This window comes from Gopherus evgoodei, chromosome 10 (assembly GCF_007399415.2).
Source record: "Gopherus evgoodei ecotype Sinaloan lineage chromosome 10, rGopEvg1_v1.p, whole genome shotgun sequence".
NCBI classification, from domain to species: domain Eukaryota; kingdom Metazoa; phylum Chordata; order Testudines; family Testudinidae; genus Gopherus; species Gopherus evgoodei.
Window position 1 is genome coordinate 74,997,612 of NC_044331.1, and position 19,384 is coordinate 75,016,995.

The following is a 19,384-nucleotide window of genomic DNA, read 5'->3' on the forward strand; positions in this document are numbered from 1 at the left end:
TGAGGTTTCTATCACGGAGTAAAGTTGAAATGGTGGCATGGGGAGAGAGGCAATTAAAAACATGGGGGGGTTTAGTCTTTATTCTCTTCCTTTTGCCTCCCCAGAGGAAAAAAAAGTATGAATTCTCCCCATAGGCTGCACATGGGAGGAAGAGAAGGCTGGCGAGAATGATAATCCAGTCCTGGTTTTGAGGTTCCCTTTTGACAGGTGGAAGCTGTTTGTCAATGAATTGTAAATGCCCTTGAACTCAGTGGAAAAACCTCCATCTATTTTCATCTATTTTTGTGAAGGGAAAGGGAAATATTTCCAGTCTGCCTGCCATGAAATGAAATAAAAATCAGCAGTAGAACCTCCAGTCTGAGGGGGAAATGTGATCTGGGTATAAATCGCTTGGCATGCCTTAGAACAGTGTTTGCTCTGGTCATGTGAAAATCCTTTTCTCCTCCGTTTCACATACCTGTATTTGTAGGACACCAGAGACAAACAACTTCCTACAAACGAACTCTGCTATTTTCCTCAAAGCGCAAGACACACACTATAGTCCCCCAGCCCTCCTAGTGAAATACACAAATACCCTTTCCGATCCCTGACATCTGCTATAATTTCATACCTACGCCAAAAGCAAACGGCTACATCACTAACGGGCAGTTCACAAGAACAGGCCAGAGCTAGTCATTTGAAATGTGCATCGCCCCCAGGCCTCGCTCACACATCACATATTTTCCCAGGGTAGACATGTCATTGTACTCAACATTAACACTGCAGAGGCAAGTAGACATACAACTCTAGCAAGGTGTTAATAAAAAGCCAGGTGAAGAACAAAGAGATGTGCCAGTGCCCCTTAAGAGATGTTAAACATAGATCGTGGACCATGTCTGCCTATATTCATACACTAAAGGATTCCAAAAGCCCAAACTAATGAATTTAGTTGTAGTAACTGCCATAGACTCCACTGCACCTTACATGGCCCACTGTCAAGAAACCTGAAAAATCTAAAGTTTAAAATCTCAAAAAACATTTTAAGGTGATCAGTGGTGCAATATAAATAAGATATTGGCAGTGAATCTAACTTAGTACTGCATTGGCATGATGCACAAGTGCCTAATCATCTCTAACTCATGGACCAGGGGGACACATTATCAACGGGGGGGGGGGGGAGGAATATATAATGGTGAGAGGGGAACAAGGATATTGATAACAAGTTTAGAATCACCAAATAATTCAAGATGTGGCATGCAGCCAGAAGGAAGTTGCTAGAGCATCCCAATGAAGAGAACACACTGAGCATCAAATTCTCTCTCCTCTCACACCAGTTGGCCTTCAGTGGAACTGTTCCTGGTTTATGAAAGCCAAATCAAATATACAGGAGTCCATTCTTCACCTCTGCATATTATGGGTCTCACTCTGGTCTCTCAAAGGCATGATTCAGAAGTAACTCCATTAAAGCCAACGGAATTACAGTTGTGCAAGATTGGTGTGAAAAGAGAACCAGGTCAATTCAGCCACTTTGGGGCTTTGCCAGCATTTCAGAAGAGCTCATAGTAAGTAGTTCCCTATATAATGTAAACATAATACAAATGCTCAAACCTGAACTGTGCCTTTGGATCAGCTGCATAAGGAATCCTTGGGTAGGGCAAGGGCAGCATAACTAGCTCAATGCCACCTTTTCCTGACACAATAGTGTAGGAGTGCTCCAGGGCTGTGTGGTAGAGTGGGGAGTTATGTGGCTGGAATGGGATTTGCTGTGGCAATCCTAAAACCCATTGTAATCAGCATAGGTTAGAGAAGCCTTGAGGCTTCCCTAGTTTATGCCAGTGGCCAATGTGACTCCTACCTACTTCTAGACTTGGGAGTGCAACAGAGGAGTAGCTCCTTCGGTTCAGCATACAGTTACAGCAAACCACTCAGTTGATGACACCCCACAATTAAACTTTTCTCCTCTTCAAATATAAGGGTATTAAGTGTTATTCTCAGCTGAGTTGAGTTGGAAAATAGACAGTTGGATCCTCTGAGTTGATCTGGAAAATAGACAGGATGGTCCTTGCCTGCCTCACAGCAGTGATGTGAGGTTTAGTTAGGGCTTGTCTCACAAACTTGCACCAGTTTAGTTAAATTGTTGCAAACCCATGAGTGGACACTCTGTAAAATGGTTAAGAAATAGCTTATATTTCTTTATCTTATGTCAGTAATGAATTAACTTAAAGTTTGTGGGTAAAATCTTGGCTATTTTGAAGTCAATGACAAAATTCCCATGGACTTCAATGGGACCAGGTTTTCACCCTGCATGTAGACAAGCCCTTATTCTATAGGGTTCTTATACCATGCTTATCACCATAGTGTCTGAGTGCCTTCCAGTGCATTAAACAACTTGACTACACATCTGTCAAGTTTTGTTTTTCCTCTCATCCACTGTCCAGGGGGAAGAAGAGCGTGCAGTGGAGTGTCTTCTTTTGGTAGGGCTTTAGGTGTTTTTTTTAAATTTACATGTTGCTATGTATTTGTGTTCGAGAAGGCAAGGTAAAGGAAATGCACCTTACACTTGGGGCAGAAGGTAGTGAGGTTTGGAGTGGTCCTTACTTCTTGGGGGAGTTCATTGCACAGATTTGACTGGTCCCCCAGAAAGTTCTATCTCTGACACAGAAGAGCTTTCTCTTAGTGTAGCAAGCTCTATTGTGCCATGAGAGCTGAGTTGTCAACCACAGTCTTCATTCCAGGGCTTTAGGTGTCTTTTAGATACCCAGGCCATGAAGCGCTTTGAAGACAAGGGCCCCAATCTTAGTTTGAAATTCTATGGGAAGCCAGTGCAGAGAGCGGAGGTCAGGCATGGTATGTTCACAGTGGCCTATGTTGCTGACAAGACTCACTACAGCATTCTGAACTAGTTGGAGTTTCCTAAGTGCTGAAGTCTTCATGGCCAGGTCTGTCACATTGCTGTAGTCCAGCTGAGAGGTGACAAAGGCATGAATAGCTGAGGCCAGATCATCATCTGCCAGGATGGGATGGAGATTCCTAGCCAGCCAGAGGTGATAGAGAGCGTTACATGCAGATGCTACATGAAAGTTTAGCATCAGTGAAGAATCTAGGAGAACTCTCAAGCTGAGGACTGAATTGACTAACTATAGTTGTGTACCTTCCATAAAAGGAGACAGCACCATGGCTGCAAGTTCTTCCAGATGCTTTCCTTTGCCCATCTGCAACATCTCTGGTTTGCTTGGGTTCAGCTTTAGTCAGCCATTCTTTACCCATGAGCTGATCTCATCCAAGCACCAGGCCATCTTGGTGGCAGTGGTGTGGTTGTATATGGTAAAGGGTAGGTAGAGATATGTGTCACCTGCATATTGCTGGCACTTGAGTCCTTACTGTCTGATCCTTCACCTAGTGTTTGCATGTAGATGTTGAAAAGGTCTGGAGAGAGAGTTGGTCCTTGTGGACTCCAGAAGTGAGAGATCTAGTAGTGGAAGGGCAGTTTCCCATCAGTAGTGGTTGGGTGCATTCCTCCAGGAAGGATTCAGCTCATTTTAGTGCATTCCCCTGGACCCCTGCCATCTCTCTCGGGCATGACAGAAGAGTCTCATGGTCTACAGTACTGAATTCTGCAGAGCGATCCAGGAGGCTGAAATTGGATGTGGACCCTCTATCCACTGAAAGAAGGAGATCATCCATCAGTGTCACTAATGTCGTTTCAGTTCCATGCCCTGGCCTGAATCTAGTTCATGCTGCTATTTTCCTTTTACCCTATGGGCAGGGTCCATGTGCTCTTTTAGCTCTGTTAAATACCATACAAATTATTAGTATTATGGTGAGCCTAAGTCTAACCATCAGTGGCACCCCCTTTGTGCTAGGTGCTGTACAAACAGAGGCGTAGAAAGTCCCTCCCCCAAAGATCTTATAATGTAAATAGACTCATAAACTCATAGACTTTAAGGTCAGAAGGGACCATTATGATCATGTAGTCTGACCTCCTGCACAATGCAGACCACAGAATCTCACCCATCCACTTCTATAACAAACCCCTAACCTATGTCTGAGTTATTGAAGTCCTCAAATTGTGGTTTGAAGACCTCAAGCTTCAGAGAATCGTCCGGCAAGTGACCCATTCCACATGCTGCAGAAGAAGGTGAAAAACCTCCAGGGCCTCTGCCAATCTGCCCTGGAGGAAAATTCCTTCCTGACCCCAAATATGACGATCAGTTAAAACCTGAGCACGTGGGCAAGACTCACCAGCCAGCACCCAGGAAAGAATTCTCTGTAGTAACTCAGATCCCATCCCATCTAACATCCTATCACAGACCACTGGGCATACTTACCTGCTGATAATCAAAGATCAGTTGCCAAATTAATTGCCAAAATTAGGCTATCCCATCATACCATCCCTTCCATAAACTTACCAAGCTTAGTCTTAAAGCCAGATATGTCTTTTGCTCCCACTACTCCCCTTGGAAGGCTATTCCAGAACTTCACTCCTCTAATGGTTAGAAACCTTCATCTAATTTCAAGTCTAAACTTCCTAGTGTCCAGTTTATATCCATTTGGCAAGACAAACACAGGGTGGAGGAAGGGATAGAACACACAAGCAAAGTGAACAATGGCAGCAACAAAATAATAGAGACCTCTCTCTGTGTGTGTGTATGGACTGATATCTTGCCTTAAGGAGGATGTTACAGTATTTTAGCTTTAAATGTTACCCTCCTCCAAAGTTACCCTGACAGGGTAAGTCCTCTGAGGTCTCAGTACCTTATTATTCAAAAAGTCCATACTAAGTCATAACCAAGCCATCAAAAAAACAAAGAACCATCGTTCTGAGACCTACTAAACTAGGGTTTGTTGCTCCTTCTGCTGGCTAATCAAACATGATCCATTTCCAGAAATGTTCTGGCGTGATGGATGCTGTTGGTGCACAAAGATTTTTTGGCATAAGACATCGTGGGCCTGATTCTGCATTCACATCAGTGTTGATCAGGAGTTACTCCACCAAAGTTAATGGATTGACATCAGTGTAAATCTAGCATGAGGTCAGACTCGCCTCTGTTATATCATTTAAAGATAATACACCAATCCAGCTAAGTACATTTCAGATCTATTTAAAAACAAACAAATGGGAAATCAGTGTTTGATAAATGGAAGAGAACAATATTAAGCCACATTTTTTTCAATTTCCTAAGAATAATTACAAGCATCAAAGAATGACTAATTTTAAGTTTTTGAGTGTCCTTTTGAGTACTTTAAATGGCCAATATGACTGTGAATTGCCTGGATGCCTGTTTTCATACATACATGTAAGCCATGTTCTGCAGCTACCACTCTTGTTATCAAGGAGAAACGCAATGGCTGGAATAAAAATATAACTCGGTCTGACTGAGTGTTAATTGAGTCAAGGCCAAACAACGTGTCATGTTGCCATTAGTGTGATTGAAACAGTGATTTCCCCCCAGATAGTTTGTTGTTGGATTGAGGAGGAGGGAAAGCACATAGAAATCTGTGGAGTGATAAATACTGGGCCATATTCACTCCTGTAGGACCTCTATTTAAATGAATGGAGTCATATACGTGGGGTGAGGGAGGGGGAGGATTTGACCCAACCTCATTAAAAAGCGAGCCAGTGAATATAAACAGCAACTCTGTACTAGCTCTGAAACTAGTTGCCAGTAGAAATCAATACTGTATGTATCTAACTTACAGTGCAAATACACAAGCAAGATTGTCAAGTGATCTTGAGCTCACATTCAGTCAGACCCCTCTCTCATGAAATTGACCCCATCCAAAAGATCAATATGTTTTATAACATGATGGGCTTTTCAAAGGGGAGCCGTGAATTTCTCACCGCAATGCACTGAGGTGTCTAGGAAGGAAAGGGAAAACCAGAGGAACAAACACTCAGGCAAAGACCAGCCTTGCTGCCACTGCCTATTTCACTCAGGATTTTTTGGGGCATGGAGGAGGAGGTGAATTTGGTGCTCATGAAAATCAGATGATGATATTTTTGAGATTCCCTCCTGCCGAGAAAGTCAACGATTTCAGACCTTATGTGCAAGTTTCCCGAGGGGCTGTGATTCTGTAGCTCCTGTTAATTTCAAGGACAAATATATTTCCCCAAAGGGTTGCATTAATCTATATGTCCCTCCTATCCCAGCAGGAAAGCAACAGGCAGTACTAGCATCTTGCACCTTCTCTCTTCCGGGCTACAGCTAAGGTCAGTCTAATGAAGTGAAGGTTTGTTTTTCTGTCTCTTTTTAGATGACCAGTGACACATCCACTCTCTTAGTAAAACACACATTCCTTCATCACCAGGGAGAATACTTAGAACCTGCCTGAAAATGAAGCCCAAATAAACAAGACCTAGTGAACCACAGCAGTCAGGTGGTTTTGCTTCTCCTCTCAGCTACACTGGTTTCACATCAGTGGCATTACACCTGAATAATACCAGTACAACTGAGAAGAGCCCAGGATGGCAAAGAGCTACTAGATTATCCAGAGACCATCAGTTTCCCAATCACCAAGGCACTACATGCATCTCAGTCTACCTAAACACTTCCAGGCTTACAAAACTCTAACAGACTTCCTCTGTTTGCACCTAGAAGCATGAGCAACTGACTACCAGGTCATCACATGACAAAGGATTTTCAGTTGGATCAGCTGACTGCTAATTGGGGGCATCATATGACAAAGGCTTTAAATTTGACAGTGTGGTTTACCCACTCCCAGCTGCAGGCACAGAGGGAAGTGGAGTAGAAACAGGAAGAAAAGGCAAGGCAGAGGGAAAAGAGCTATTAGAATAAAAATGTTATTGCCAGTAAATGGTTTCAGGGAGAATAGAGCAAGTAAAATACAAAGGGAGAGAGTAAGTCTATCTCCCAGGGGACATTTTGACCCTGACTCTATTTGCTTCTGCTTGGAGCTGCTGGGGTTTATATGGTTTAGGTTAGCTAGAGTTGCTGTGGTAGGGCCATTTTTGTAACAATGTCTGGAGATCAAATGACATGTATTACAAATAAAACCTGATGTGTTTTCTGTACAAATGCAGGAAATCATGAGGATTCCTGCTCTGCAGCCTTTAGGAGGGTAACAAAGGGATACATACCTGGAATCTGAGTACCCAGCTTTTGGTTCTGAATATTTCTGCTTTCTCTAATAGGCTGAACCAAACTCTCCTGCATTCTGAGAGGTTCAAAATCTACATTTTTCAGTCCTTGGTAAGAAAAGGATCCCCTGTGGAGATTGCCTTTTCTCTGTAGTAATAATACATAATCTATATTAGTGAAGTGGTTCTCTTACAAGCACCCCAGGTAATTTACAGAAGCTATAGCTGGTCATCTACTGCTGGGCCTCTGGGAGGCAGCAACCTCTGGGCTTAGTGTGGCAGCCAAGATGTGCTAGCACTGCAGCTAAAGCTTAAGGCAAAGGCCAAGGTTAAATGCTGAAAATGGCTGAGCCTGTTTTATTCCTGTTTTTGACAGCCAAGGGGCAGCTGGTGCTGTAAATCACCCAGACATCTTATTTTTGGGATAGGGTGTTGTGTTAATGGTGAGGAAAGTAAACAGGGATATGCATGGCACTTAGATCAGCAAAGGAAGTAGGAGACAGGATAACTATAGCCCCAAGCATAGAAAGAAAAGCTGGTAGCAGCAGAAGATAATGCACCTTAGGTTAATTCACTGCTCACAGGCTTAGGCCCCTTCTCTAACTTTGGTGGTCCAGCATAACACACAGTGTGTGGGACCTGGCTTGCTGAGTGGTGCAAAACACACTTAATGGGATCTTGCCCATTGGGTTTGCAATCCTGGGTCTGTATATTGGTCCTGTGGCTCTCAACCAGGGGTAGGCATACCACCGTGGGTACCCAGAGGTCTTCCAGGGAAGTACATCAACTCATCTAGATATTTGCCTAGTATTACAACAGGTTACATAAAAAGCACTAGCAAAGTCAGTACAAACTAAAATTTCATACAATGACTTGTTTATACTGCTCTATGTACTATACGCTGACATGTAAGTACAATATTTATATTCCAATTGATTTATTTTATAATTATATGGTAAAAATGAGAAAGTCAGCAATTTTTCAGTAATAGTGTGCTGTGTCATTTTTGTGTTTTTATGTCTGATTTTGTAAGCAAGTAGTTTTTAAGTGAGGTGAAACTTGGGGGTACGCAAGACAAATCAGCCTCCTGAAAGGGGTGCAGTCATCTGGGAAGGTTGAAAGCCAGTGTATTAGTCCATAAATGCTGGTAGGAGATAGCCAGGATTTCAGAGTAAGGCCATGAAGAACAAGGCTGCAGGCAGGTAGTGTATTCCCATGGGTTGGACACTGAGGAGAACTGGGTTCTATTTCAGGTTCTGCCACTGACCTGACCTCTTCTGTGACTTTGGCCAAGTCACTTCCCCTTTGTGTGCTTTAGGTCCTCCACCTGTAAAATGAGGTGATGATGCTGCCCTCTCTTTGCAAAGCATTTTGCGGTAGAGCGATGAAAAGTGCTATATAGGAGCTAAGTATTTTTATTATTACAGGGGATGGGATGGAGAACTAATTCCTGGTCTCAACAAGCAATCATCTTCTGCTCTGATGAAGCAAGAGATTTGATTAGCTTTATTGCCTATAGGTGATGTGGTGCTGCATCCAAATACACTGAAGGGGGAGGGTTCTGAGCAGACCACAAGAACTGGAGTGTGTCATAAACTTGGATCCTGATAGGCTAATAAATAACATTTCCGAGGTCACTGGTATTATATAATAGTACAATTGTCAAATAATCTGAGGACTTCAGCTTCCAATACCCTTCCCTTTGTATTATGTCTATTGATTTCAGATAATCTCTCTTAAACCTGCTTTTAATCTCCAGAACCACCAGGCAGCAAATGTCTGAGGATGGTACCTGCCCTCACCCCTAGCCCCACAGTCGTGAGACTGGAGAGTCTCATCCAAGTTGAAATGATTTAAATGCTTCAGGCTTTGTCCTGTGTTTTTAAGAAATCCCCTTCCCCACAAACTCCATAAGAAAAAGCATCTACCCCCTTTCCAGCACAGTCTCCACTGAGACTCACTAATCCAAACTGTGGCAGACTTCATGCAGCTGGGCCTGGCTGGTAGCACTAGGAACTGTCTCACCCTAGAATAGTGAATTATTTCTCCATCCCCCCACCCAGTTTCTTGGAAAGAAGGCACATTTCCTTCAGTTCCCTCACAAAGAAACCACAAATCCTGTGGATTTATGGGGCTTTGAGGCCTGGGCAGTAAATGAGAAACCCAGGCTGGAGTCTGCTAGATCCTGAGATGAGATCAGAGTGGTGGTGGGTGAGGAAGATGCCTATTGCTAATCAGCTCTGCTCTCCCCAGCACCAGGTTCAGTGACACTGGTGTGGCGGGGAGGGAAGAGCAGGGGAATTACAAGTGTTTTAGAACGATGGCCCAGGGAGTAATTTAGAAACACGGGCTGACGTTCACAGAAAATTGCTGGCTAAAGTTCAGTGGCCTGCTGCAGTCAGCTCTGCTTTCTCCAGCAGGAGTCACTGCCCAGAGAATGAAAAAAGGCAGAATGGAAGTTGATCACTGGAGAATTAGTAACAAGGCTAAGGGATTACAGTGGCAGTGGGGGTAAATCAGTCTTGTTCAAGGCTGCAAACCTCATGCTGGCTCTGCATCTCCACCTTTCAAATGGGTCAGCACTGGCAGTGAGCCACTTCTCCCATTCCTCCTGCATCCTGCACTAGCTTTCCCAAGGTAGGACCTAGCTAGGGTGACCAGACAGCAAATGTGAAAAATTGAGATGGGGTGATGGTGGTGGTGGGGTGTGTGTGTGTGTGTGGGGGGGGGGGGGGGGGGTAATAGGAGCCTATATAAGAAAGAGACCCAAAAATCAGGACTGTCCCTACAAAATCAGGACATCTGGTCACCCTAGAACCAGCAACCCATGTGGTCAGAGAAGAGCCCATTGTTAAGGCTGGCAGAGAGAACACCACTTAGTCTGATGTCACTGGACAGCATGCTCTGCTGATTGGACGTGACTGCCACTGATTAGTGAGCCAGGGTGCTCATCTGGCTGTGGGGGAGCTGCCAGAGCTTGTTTGCAGAGAAATGTGACAATTATTAAGAGTGTCTGAGTCATGACCAGACTGAATGTCACAGGCATCAGCGGACACCATGTCCTTCAGGCACCTGCGGGGCTCCTTTCTGTGATGCTGCCTGACTCAGCGAAGCCCTGCGGGGCCCTGATCCAGCGGGTCACCGCAGAGGAGCAGAGCAGGCACAGAATCCATTACAAGGATCAGGGATGCTGGAGCTATGATGTAAAACCAGTATAAATGACAGGAAGATCAGGCCCTGCTACAGCTATAAGGACTTCTTCTCTATTGCCCCAGGTAACAACAACTAGGGACAAAATACACTGTCAGTAAAAAGACACTCATCGACCTGTTTAAGTACATTGAGATTCAGCATTCCCTCCTAGTAAGGAAACTCCTGGGCAAGAAACTCTAGCCTGAGACAGTTACAGGCCAGAAACTCTTGCTAAATCGGTCTGAACATGCATCAGGCAGGGAGAGGACTTCTTCAGACTGGAAATTATGGGGTCTCAGCTATTGTCAGACACATGGTCTCTTCTAGCCTGTAAATCTTCCTCTCTCTTGCTGTTCTAGGGCAGGAGCTGAGCATCTCTTTTAGGTTTCCTCTCTCTCTTTTACATAAACCAGTAACAGCAGCAGCTTCTGTTTTTATAACTACAGTCATGCGTTACCCCACCAAGGAGGCTTAAGAACAGATAGCCTCTCCCCACATATCCAGGAGCTGGAAGCATTCTATGATGCTTCTAAGCATGGCTCCAGCTCTTGTGTGCAGTCATTTTAAATGGGACATAATGAAGCTATGGCTTGGGGGGTGCATAAGACTAGGGGTGTTCACTGGGGGTGAATTAATCTCCATCAGGGCTGCAGAACATATGCTGAATGTGCTCCTCTATCTTCTAACTGGGCTTTAAACTCTCCAAGGGATTCATATATATCTGTCGGGGAGCGTCCTGTTCATCAGCTCCCACCTGTTTCAGCTCCCTAACCATTAATATGAAGCCTGTTTAAAGCTGGGGGAAGAGGCCTCGTTTCTTTTTCTTGTAGCCAAAAGACCAGTAATCAGCAGCCTCCTGCCACCATCAGCATGCCTCATCCTCTTCTGAGAAGGACTCCTGGGGCTCAGCAAACCTCTCAGGCTAACCTGAGCAGCAGTAGATGACACTGCTCCAGAGGCCTGATGCAGGTAGTGGCAGGCCAACAAAGGAAGCCTAAATCACCATCAACATCCGGCTGCTTAATTTTTTTTCTCAAGCTCTTTCTCAAATGTAGTGATGAACAAATGGCAGAAGAGGGTTACTCTGAGCCAGAGGGTACGTCCCAGTTCCAGTGGAGCCGTGAGAGAGACAACTCCATAACACTGAGCCTAGGGTGACCAGACAGCAAGTGTGAAAAATCGGGATGGGGGTGGGGAGTAATAGGAGCCCATATAAAAAAAGCCCCAAATATCAGGACTGTCCCTATAAAATCGGGACATCTGGTCACCCTATTGAGCTATGGTGTATGTCTTGCCTCCAGGGATCCTCTGTGGCTATTAGTTGCTCCATATCATCATTTCTATCTGCAAGAATGAGACATGGTACAACTAGGAGTCATCAAGTACCTTTCATTGCCAGGGAAGCAAAAGTTTCAGTGTGAGGGTAAAGTGGTTAACATTTCTACCCCAACAGCAGCTCCACGGATGTGTCAGGAAAGTTTGCACTCTGTTTCCCTATGCAGATGATGAACGAGTAAGATCAGCTAATTAGCTCCTGGGCCGGCTGAGGGAGCCTGTTTGTTAGAAGAGACATGATGCAATCGGATGTTGCTGGCTAATTTTTTATGGCACCTCTTTTTATTTATTTGTACCTGAAATATGTTGGCCCTGTTCATCCAGGCTCAATGACTGAAATAATTGGAATAATGGAATATTTATATAGTGGTGGGACACAGATGGGGCTTAGCGCAAGGTATTATTGTTATGAATTCCCTCGTCAGTTTTCCCCCATGAAGCATAATCAGTATCATGGAACTTCCCTCCAGGGACAAATAAAAAGAGCACTTTCTTCCAAATGTAGTTAAGCATTCTCAGAGACAGGGCGAATTTTATGCCACAAAGGTCCTATGTCTGATTGCACTTGCATTGTTTTATGCCCATGTAACTGCACTGACTTCAGCAGAGTTAACTGTGGGTTTTGACCACTGTCACTTGGATCTGGATCAGACTATGAATGCAACTCCTCTGGAAACAAGCCCGCTCCTCTGAGACTGACCCCCAGCTGGGCAATGGGACCCAGGAGTGGTTGTTTTACTTCAGAGCGGTTGGAAGCTCCAAAAAGAAATGAACAGGGAAAGTGAAAGAGAGTTTCACTTCCAAAAAGAGGGATTCTCCAGGTCAAGATGCAACTTGGTGTGTGGTAAGGACTTGATGAACAAGGAGACTAAGTGCTGACTCCTGTCACCCAGGTACATCTATCACAATTTCCACCTTCTGTTTTGTAACCGGCATGGTTGCCATTTACAAAACATATTTTCTATTCTGTTTAATGTGACCACATCTATTCTGGGCCTTCCTGTGTTCCCAGTACAGTCTTTACAATGAGAACATAATGTCCTCGAGTTTTAGTCTGGAAATATCTTACACTATTAAGACTCGTAGATTTTGCAGTATTTTGTGTTGTGATTGGCAGACTGTTCACCTCTTCCTCTTAGGTCATTAAGACTATAAATAGAAGGAAAGGAGAATGACCTCAGCCAATCAAACTAAAGAGTTCTGAAAAGGCCAGAGCAAAATTTTGACTTTTCAGTGGAAAGATAACAATTCCAATGACTCCTTCCAATGACCAGAGATTGTACAGGAGCTGTGATGAGTACATAGTGTATCCTCTTGGCAGCAATAGCAGGTAGCAGCCATTTGTCCTCTTCCTGTATGGCTTGCCATTAGGAATACACTCTAACCCCTGGGGAGCAAGGGGATGATTTGAGGGCACTGTACGTGCCCTTTTGAATTAATTCACATTTATATTTAACAATGGTGACATTTTTATGTCACTGTATGCAAGCTTGTCCGTTAGCAGCCCTTCCCCTGCTGGAGTGCAGTCAAGGGGTTATACACATAATACCCCAAAAAGAGGAGAAGGAGGCGGACAATGTCAGAGAGGAAAAGGGGAAGGAGAAACAGGAGAACAAGTGAGTTTGTGTTGATTCCATTGGATTGAGAAGGGAGGAAGAAGGAAAAGGAGAGAGAGATTGAGTCTAGCCACTAAAAATATGGCACCTTGTGCTTATCCTGAAAAATATAATTGCTGGAACTCGGTCCTTCTAGGATCCCTTGGCATGGACTCTAGTTGTGTCTGCCTTGCTTTCTGACGAAATCACCTTGGCTCAGTGCTCCTTTAAGCCCCTCCCCTTTTTGACCACAAAATCACTCTTGGGATCTGTATCATAACAGGAGAGTTGGCAGAGTTAGAGCAGAGCAGATATGCATATCATTGCAGTGTGGACAAAATTATTCCGAGAAATCTTGCAAAATTAGTTATGTGACAAATGTAGAAGCCACTTCACACAGTGCCATTTTTCAGATTTTATTGGTGATCATGTTGATATTGTACCAAGCTCCAGTAGGCATATGCCCCTCTCTGCTGGCATCATTCTTATACATCCCCTAGATCAATACCTCCACATCTGAGAAGTGTAACTAGTCCATACCCTATTCCGGAGTAGGAATATTTTCTCAGATAAAATTCGAATGTTCTTTCCCTTCAGTGCAAACTGCCACACACAACAAACTGCTGTGTGGAAGACCATTGTTCATTACAACAAACAAGGATGAAAATGCCCAGACTACCAATTCTCCACCGTAGGGCACATGGCGTCAGAATGACTCTAGGGCTCTGGACTGACTGACATTAACAAGCTAGCTGTGTATTGCCATTGTATTGCTAGGATACAGTACATCATGGGCATGACAACTCTGTGCTATAGTTTTCTCCAGCAACATCCTTCCTGCTGGAGACAACAGATGATGGGTGGAAGAGAGAGGAGAGAGGGTAACCAGTTGCCTACTGGGACAGGGATCTTAAGGGTGTTTAGGCTGGACAGCCTGTCTCAGCTTTAGTGCCTAATAAAGACCACGTTTGGTGATTTCCATTGAAGAAATTCTGACATCATTCACGACCTGCAGTTTGGTGATAGCCGAGAGCTGTTTCTGCCGATGCTTGTACTGGAGGATTTTGTTTTCATCAATGGAAACATGGAAATAGTCTGGGTCAGAGTAGATTTCGATCTGAAAGAGAGAGAGAGTGAGAGTTAGGATCTCCAGGAATTGGTCTGAAACATCACCGGAGAAGCTGATCCAGCACAAATGAAAGCACGTCTGATCTGTGGTCAGTGACAATCCTCTAGGACACCGATGAGTGTGCTAGCCACCTTCCATTCAGGCTAACTAAGGGAACAATGATAACACCCCTTTGTTTATGATAGCTGAAACCACGGCCCAGAGACTAGACTGAATGCAAACACAGGGCCTTTGGATTCATTGATGGAGATGAGAAATGGCAAAGCAGAATAACTAGCATCCATTTGGCATCCAGGGAGCATGCAAAACAAATGTAGCTTACACCAGTGGTTCTCAGCCAGGGTACATGTACCCCTGGGGATGTGCAGAGGTCTTCCAGGGGGGTACATCAACTCATCTAGATATTTGCCTAGTTTTACAACAGGCTACATAAAAAGCACTAGCAAAGTCAATATAAACTAAAATTTCATAGAAACAATGACTTGTTTATACTGCTCTGTATACTACACACTGAAATGTAAGTACAATATTTATAGTCCAATTGATTTATTTTATAATTATATGGTAAAACGAGAAAGTCAGCAATTTTTCAGTAATAGTGTGCTGTGTCATTTTTGTGTTTTTATGTCTGATTTTGTAAGCAAGTAGTTTTTAAGTGAGGTGAAACTTGGGGGTACGCAAGACAAATCAGCCTCCTGAAAGGGGTACAGTAGTGTGGGAAGGTTGAGAATCACTGGCTTACATTGATTTTTGGTGTTCTGGGGGGATAAATCAGGTCTGCAGTTCCCCATAGGCATTGTGAGTATAATTTAAAGTGTGTGTATGAAGGGGGGCATGCTTTGTCTGACCACCTCTTGTTAATTGATTTTCCTGCTAATCACACATACTCTTAATCCATCCACTTGCCTTGTACGTTACACTTGCTTTGCACAGCACCTGTATAGCATGGCAGTGCAAGTCACACCACTTAACTGCTTACATCTGTTTATAGTCATCTTATAACTGATGTGCAGTTGACCTTACCATTTACATCCCTGCTAAACGGAGCCCAGGGAGTTATACCTGCATCTTTACTCCAGGCTGGATATGGCCCAGAGTGCTAACTAGGTCAAATTTCTGTTCTCCTATTTTGTCATTGGAGTTAATGAAGTCGGTGGAGTTACTCCAGGTTTACAACAGTGAAACTGAGCAGAACTGTGCATTGAAGGAAGGACTGAGTGATTTGTACTGCTGGTCCCAGCTCCAGGGCTGGCAGTCATGTGTCTCTCCCAGCAGATTTGTGGGTTGATATTGAATTACCTGGAAAGGTTCCTTTGCTTTTAGGGGGAAGGTGTCAGTTACTTCTTCCGGCCCCCAGCGGTTGGATAGGAAGGAGTTGCAGATGATTTTGGAGTCAGCGAAGCAAGGGTTAAAGTGGAAAGCGATTTGGTCTCCTGCATTGCAGAGGAAATTAATTTCAAACCTAAAAAATGAGAGAAATGAGTGATTCAAACCCATGAAGCCTGGCAGCTGGGTCCCATGAGACACCATGATGCTCTGAAAAATGGCTGCAGATAATACCCTTACATATTTGCATTGGAGTTTGTTTCACCTTTAACTATCACGCTCCAGCCAGGACACAGCCCCTCTGGGTACGATGCCTCGAACTGTGAATGGGAAAAACCAAGTCAGTGATACTCAGCAATGAAGAGAGGCAAGGTGAGGGAGATAATATCTTTTATTGGACCAACTTCTGTGGGTGAGAGAGACAAGCTTTCCAGCAATAAAGAAACATATCTCAGCGTTCTCCCCTGCCCTCTCTCTCCTTTCCCATTCCCTCCACAGCTTTATTACTGGGTCACTTTTCATCCTCTCTCTCTTTCCCATCTTCTCTTCCTCTTTTCTCTTGTCTTCCTCTTCCTCTCTCCCTCCACCTCTTTGTCACTCAGCAATGCCATAAAATAACCATAAAGCAGCTCAGCCTTTTTTGCTTTCAGAATTCTCCTTTCTCTCCAAGATGTTTTGGGGTGGCCAATCCCATTTCATCTGCTGATGGCTGAGAAATCACTGCTCTGCACCAACTGGCAGAGAAATGCCAGGGCTCTTGCTGCAAAAAACCTTCATAAAATCCTGTTTGTTATGAAATCAAGGAAATCCTTCTTCCCCTCCTCATCCTCAACAGTGCAAAATCTTCAGAGTCCTGAGCATGAGACTTTGAGGTGCTTTGAGGGATGGCTGGAATGGCAGGAACTGATCAGAGGGGAATAGTGAATCATAGACATGGGCCATCTAGAGGTCACCTAGTCCATCCCTCCGTATTAAGGAAGGATTAAGCATACCTAGCCCATCCCAGACAGATGGTTGTCTAACCTGTTCTTAAAAGCCTGTACTAAGGAAGATTCCACAGCCTCTCTTGGCAACCTGGTTATGTGCTTAACTTTCCTTATGGTTAGAAAGTTTTTCCAATTATCCAACCTAAATTTCCCTGTGCTGCAAACTAAGTTGATTGCTTCTCCTCCTGGCCTTGATGAACATGGAGAACAACTGATGATCATCCTCTTTATAAAAATCTTTTTCATATTTGAAAACTGTTTCCCTGCAGCCTTCCCTTCCGTAGACTAAAGGTGCCCAGTTCTTTCAACCTTTCTTAAGAGGTCATATTTTTCAAACCTCTTATAATTTTTGTTGCTCTCCTCTGGACTTTTTCCTATTTGTTCACAGCTTTCTTCAAGTCAGTGGAACATGGGCAGCTGGATAAGCGCCACCTCACTCACTGTTATGCACCTCATGCTTTCCAGGCTGGGATCTTTGTCTGGTCTCAGGAGTTAAACTCATGTAAAAGACAAAAGAGCAGGTTCATTTCTCAATAATTCATGTTTCTGTTGAACAACCCATTTTTCATAAGAAAGGCTTGACATTTCCTCCCTTTTCTGATGCTCCTATGAGCCGACTCTGCCTCCTGTGCCTTACACAGAAGCAGCACCACTGAAATGCAGCCGGCCCTACTAAGGGTGGAGGCAGGAGCAAAGGGGCCCAAAGCTCAGCACAACACAATGGAGAAAAGAGGAATTCTGGCTATGAAAAATTAGTCAAACCACTGTTCTTCTGGAAAATACCCTGGGATCTGTCATGTCCATGCTGAGCAGATGGGACCTGAGGTGTCACAATCTCCCTAGTAAGATCCTCACCCAGTGAAGTGCTTGGGGCTCAGTGTACTTTCCTCATAAGGATTTGGAACAGGGAGCTGAAATAAGTGATGAATTCAAGTGAAACAGCTCGCTCTCTTCCCCATACTCCATGGGGAATGACACCTGCTTCTCTTCGCTAGCGGTATTCCCACGCTACCCACCACTGACCATCTGTGTTTGTCAAGTGCCTAGCAGAGAGGGATCTTGGTCTGTTGCTGTGGGTCTTAGGTGCTACCACAGCACAAATAATAAATAATAACAAACTCTCATGGTCCCTTTTTATACAACCTCCTTTCCTGCACTGAATGATGCTCATCTCCATAGCTGGGAGAAATCACTCCTGGTTTTGGTAGACACCCTGGAGTTCTGCTCCATTCCCAGTTTTCACTCCCAGTCATGTAGAGCATTCAGTCTCTCCGGGGCTTCACTTATCCAGTCCCTTTACTCTGCCACTGGATTCCATTCAAACCATGCCTAGCGTCTCCCGGACACACATGTCCTTAGGGCAAGAGCTGAGACACAATCATCTGAGACAGCTCCACTGTTAATCTCCAGCCTCCTTTCTTGCCACTTCTAAAGACGGAGCCCACTAAACACTTTCCCGCCATTCTCATGCTGGTGGTTGGCCACACACACACACACACACACATTTTGCCCCCTTAGAAACACACACACACACAGTTTGCCCCCTTAGAAACACACACACACACACACACACACACACACACACACACACACACACACACACACACACACACATTTTGCCCCCTTAGAAACACTTGGGTCATGCAAAGCTGATTGTAAGGTCTAAGTGGGGTGAAAGTCATGCTGGATCCCAATCTGGGCTTCACTTGGATCTCACCCTAAAGCCACTAGAGCACATACAACGAAAGGTGCTCCACATCCCCACAACAGCAACTCTGTCTCTGATACTGGTTGTCCCGGGAGAGATTTTTTTAACCTACAAAAGAAAGACACCTGCTCAGGTTGCTCCACTAGACACTGGGCCAGATTCTGATCTCAGCACAACACTGTAATTCTGGAATAACAGCAGTGAAGTCAGCGGTGTTAGTCTGGATTTACACCAGTCTAACTGAGACCACAATCTGGCCAGTTGCCCTAAAACGTCCTTCTGTGCTCGATTATAAAAGAGATACATCTTGAGGCTCATCACTGAGACAGAAGGGCAGACCTATAAGCAGAATCCTCATGAACCTGTTGGTTTCTAGCTTTGCTCTGGCCAGATTTCTGGGTTTTCTCCCCAGCTGCAATGCTCTTTCTTTATCTATCCTGTGCTTGAATTAGCAGAACCCCAGACACTGAGCACTAGTTTGAGCTGGTGAGTTATGCCAGCTGCTGGTCCCTCTCCCTTACCCGCAGTACCATCTTGCTCGCCTGCCTTTCCACTGTCAGACCGATCCACAGCTGGATGTGCAGCCAGCAAGGCCTGATATAAGGGCTGCTGACCACGTGTGTGTGTGTGTTTGGGGGCGGAATTATCAGAGACAGAGGAGCGAGCTAGCCTCCTGACCCTTGATGGGAAGAGAAGAATGGAAAAATCCACTCCCTGCCTGCCTTGCAAAGTCAGACTGTTCATTCTCTCAGCACTAATCCAGACCTTGTGTTCTTGCTTACAATAGCAAAAGCAACAAAACAATCCAGAATGGGGACATGGTGGCATCATTTTATTACAGTGAAGCAAGGGTAGAGAGTTTGAATTGCAAACCCAGATAACACCTGGTCTTTATTGCACAAGGCCTCCATTTAGTTAGGATGGGTCTCCTGACGGGGAGATGGTGTGGAAGAAATCCCTGCAGATTAATCCCCTGGGAGATTCTGCCACAGGCTAGAACAAGACTCCTGGGGAAAAGTTACCTGGAGGGGGAGG

At 44.5% G+C, this 19,384-nt stretch overlaps 1 protein-coding gene across 1 annotated transcript; it reads right to left on the reverse strand.

Annotated features, from left to right (window-relative positions):
* Positions 1-14,152: 14,152 nt before the first annotated feature.
* On the reverse strand, positions 14,153-18,882 carry GRIFIN (galectin-related inter-fiber protein). Its single transcript, XM_030579196.1, has 4 exons — positions 18,871-18,882; positions 15,896-15,975; positions 15,629-15,791; positions 14,153-14,317 (listed from the first exon to the last, which is right to left on the reverse strand). Exons 1-4 carry the CDS (start codon positions 18,880-18,882, stop codon positions 14,153-14,155), a joined length of 420 nt encoding a protein of 139 aa, XP_030435056.1.
* Positions 18,883-19,384: the final 502 nt, after the last annotated feature.

Bases quoted from the DNA above. Each gene is read 5' to 3' on its own strand.
- GRIFIN (XM_030579196.1), bottom strand. The intron at 15,792-15,895 runs GTAAGGGTATTA...CTCATTTTTTAG, and splicing joins ACAAACTCCAATGCAAATAT to GTTTGAAATTAATTTCCTCT. The intron at 14,318-15,628 runs GTAATTCAATAT...TCTCTCTTTCAG, and splicing joins AAGCAAAGGAACCTTTCCAG to ATCGAAATCTACTCTGACCC.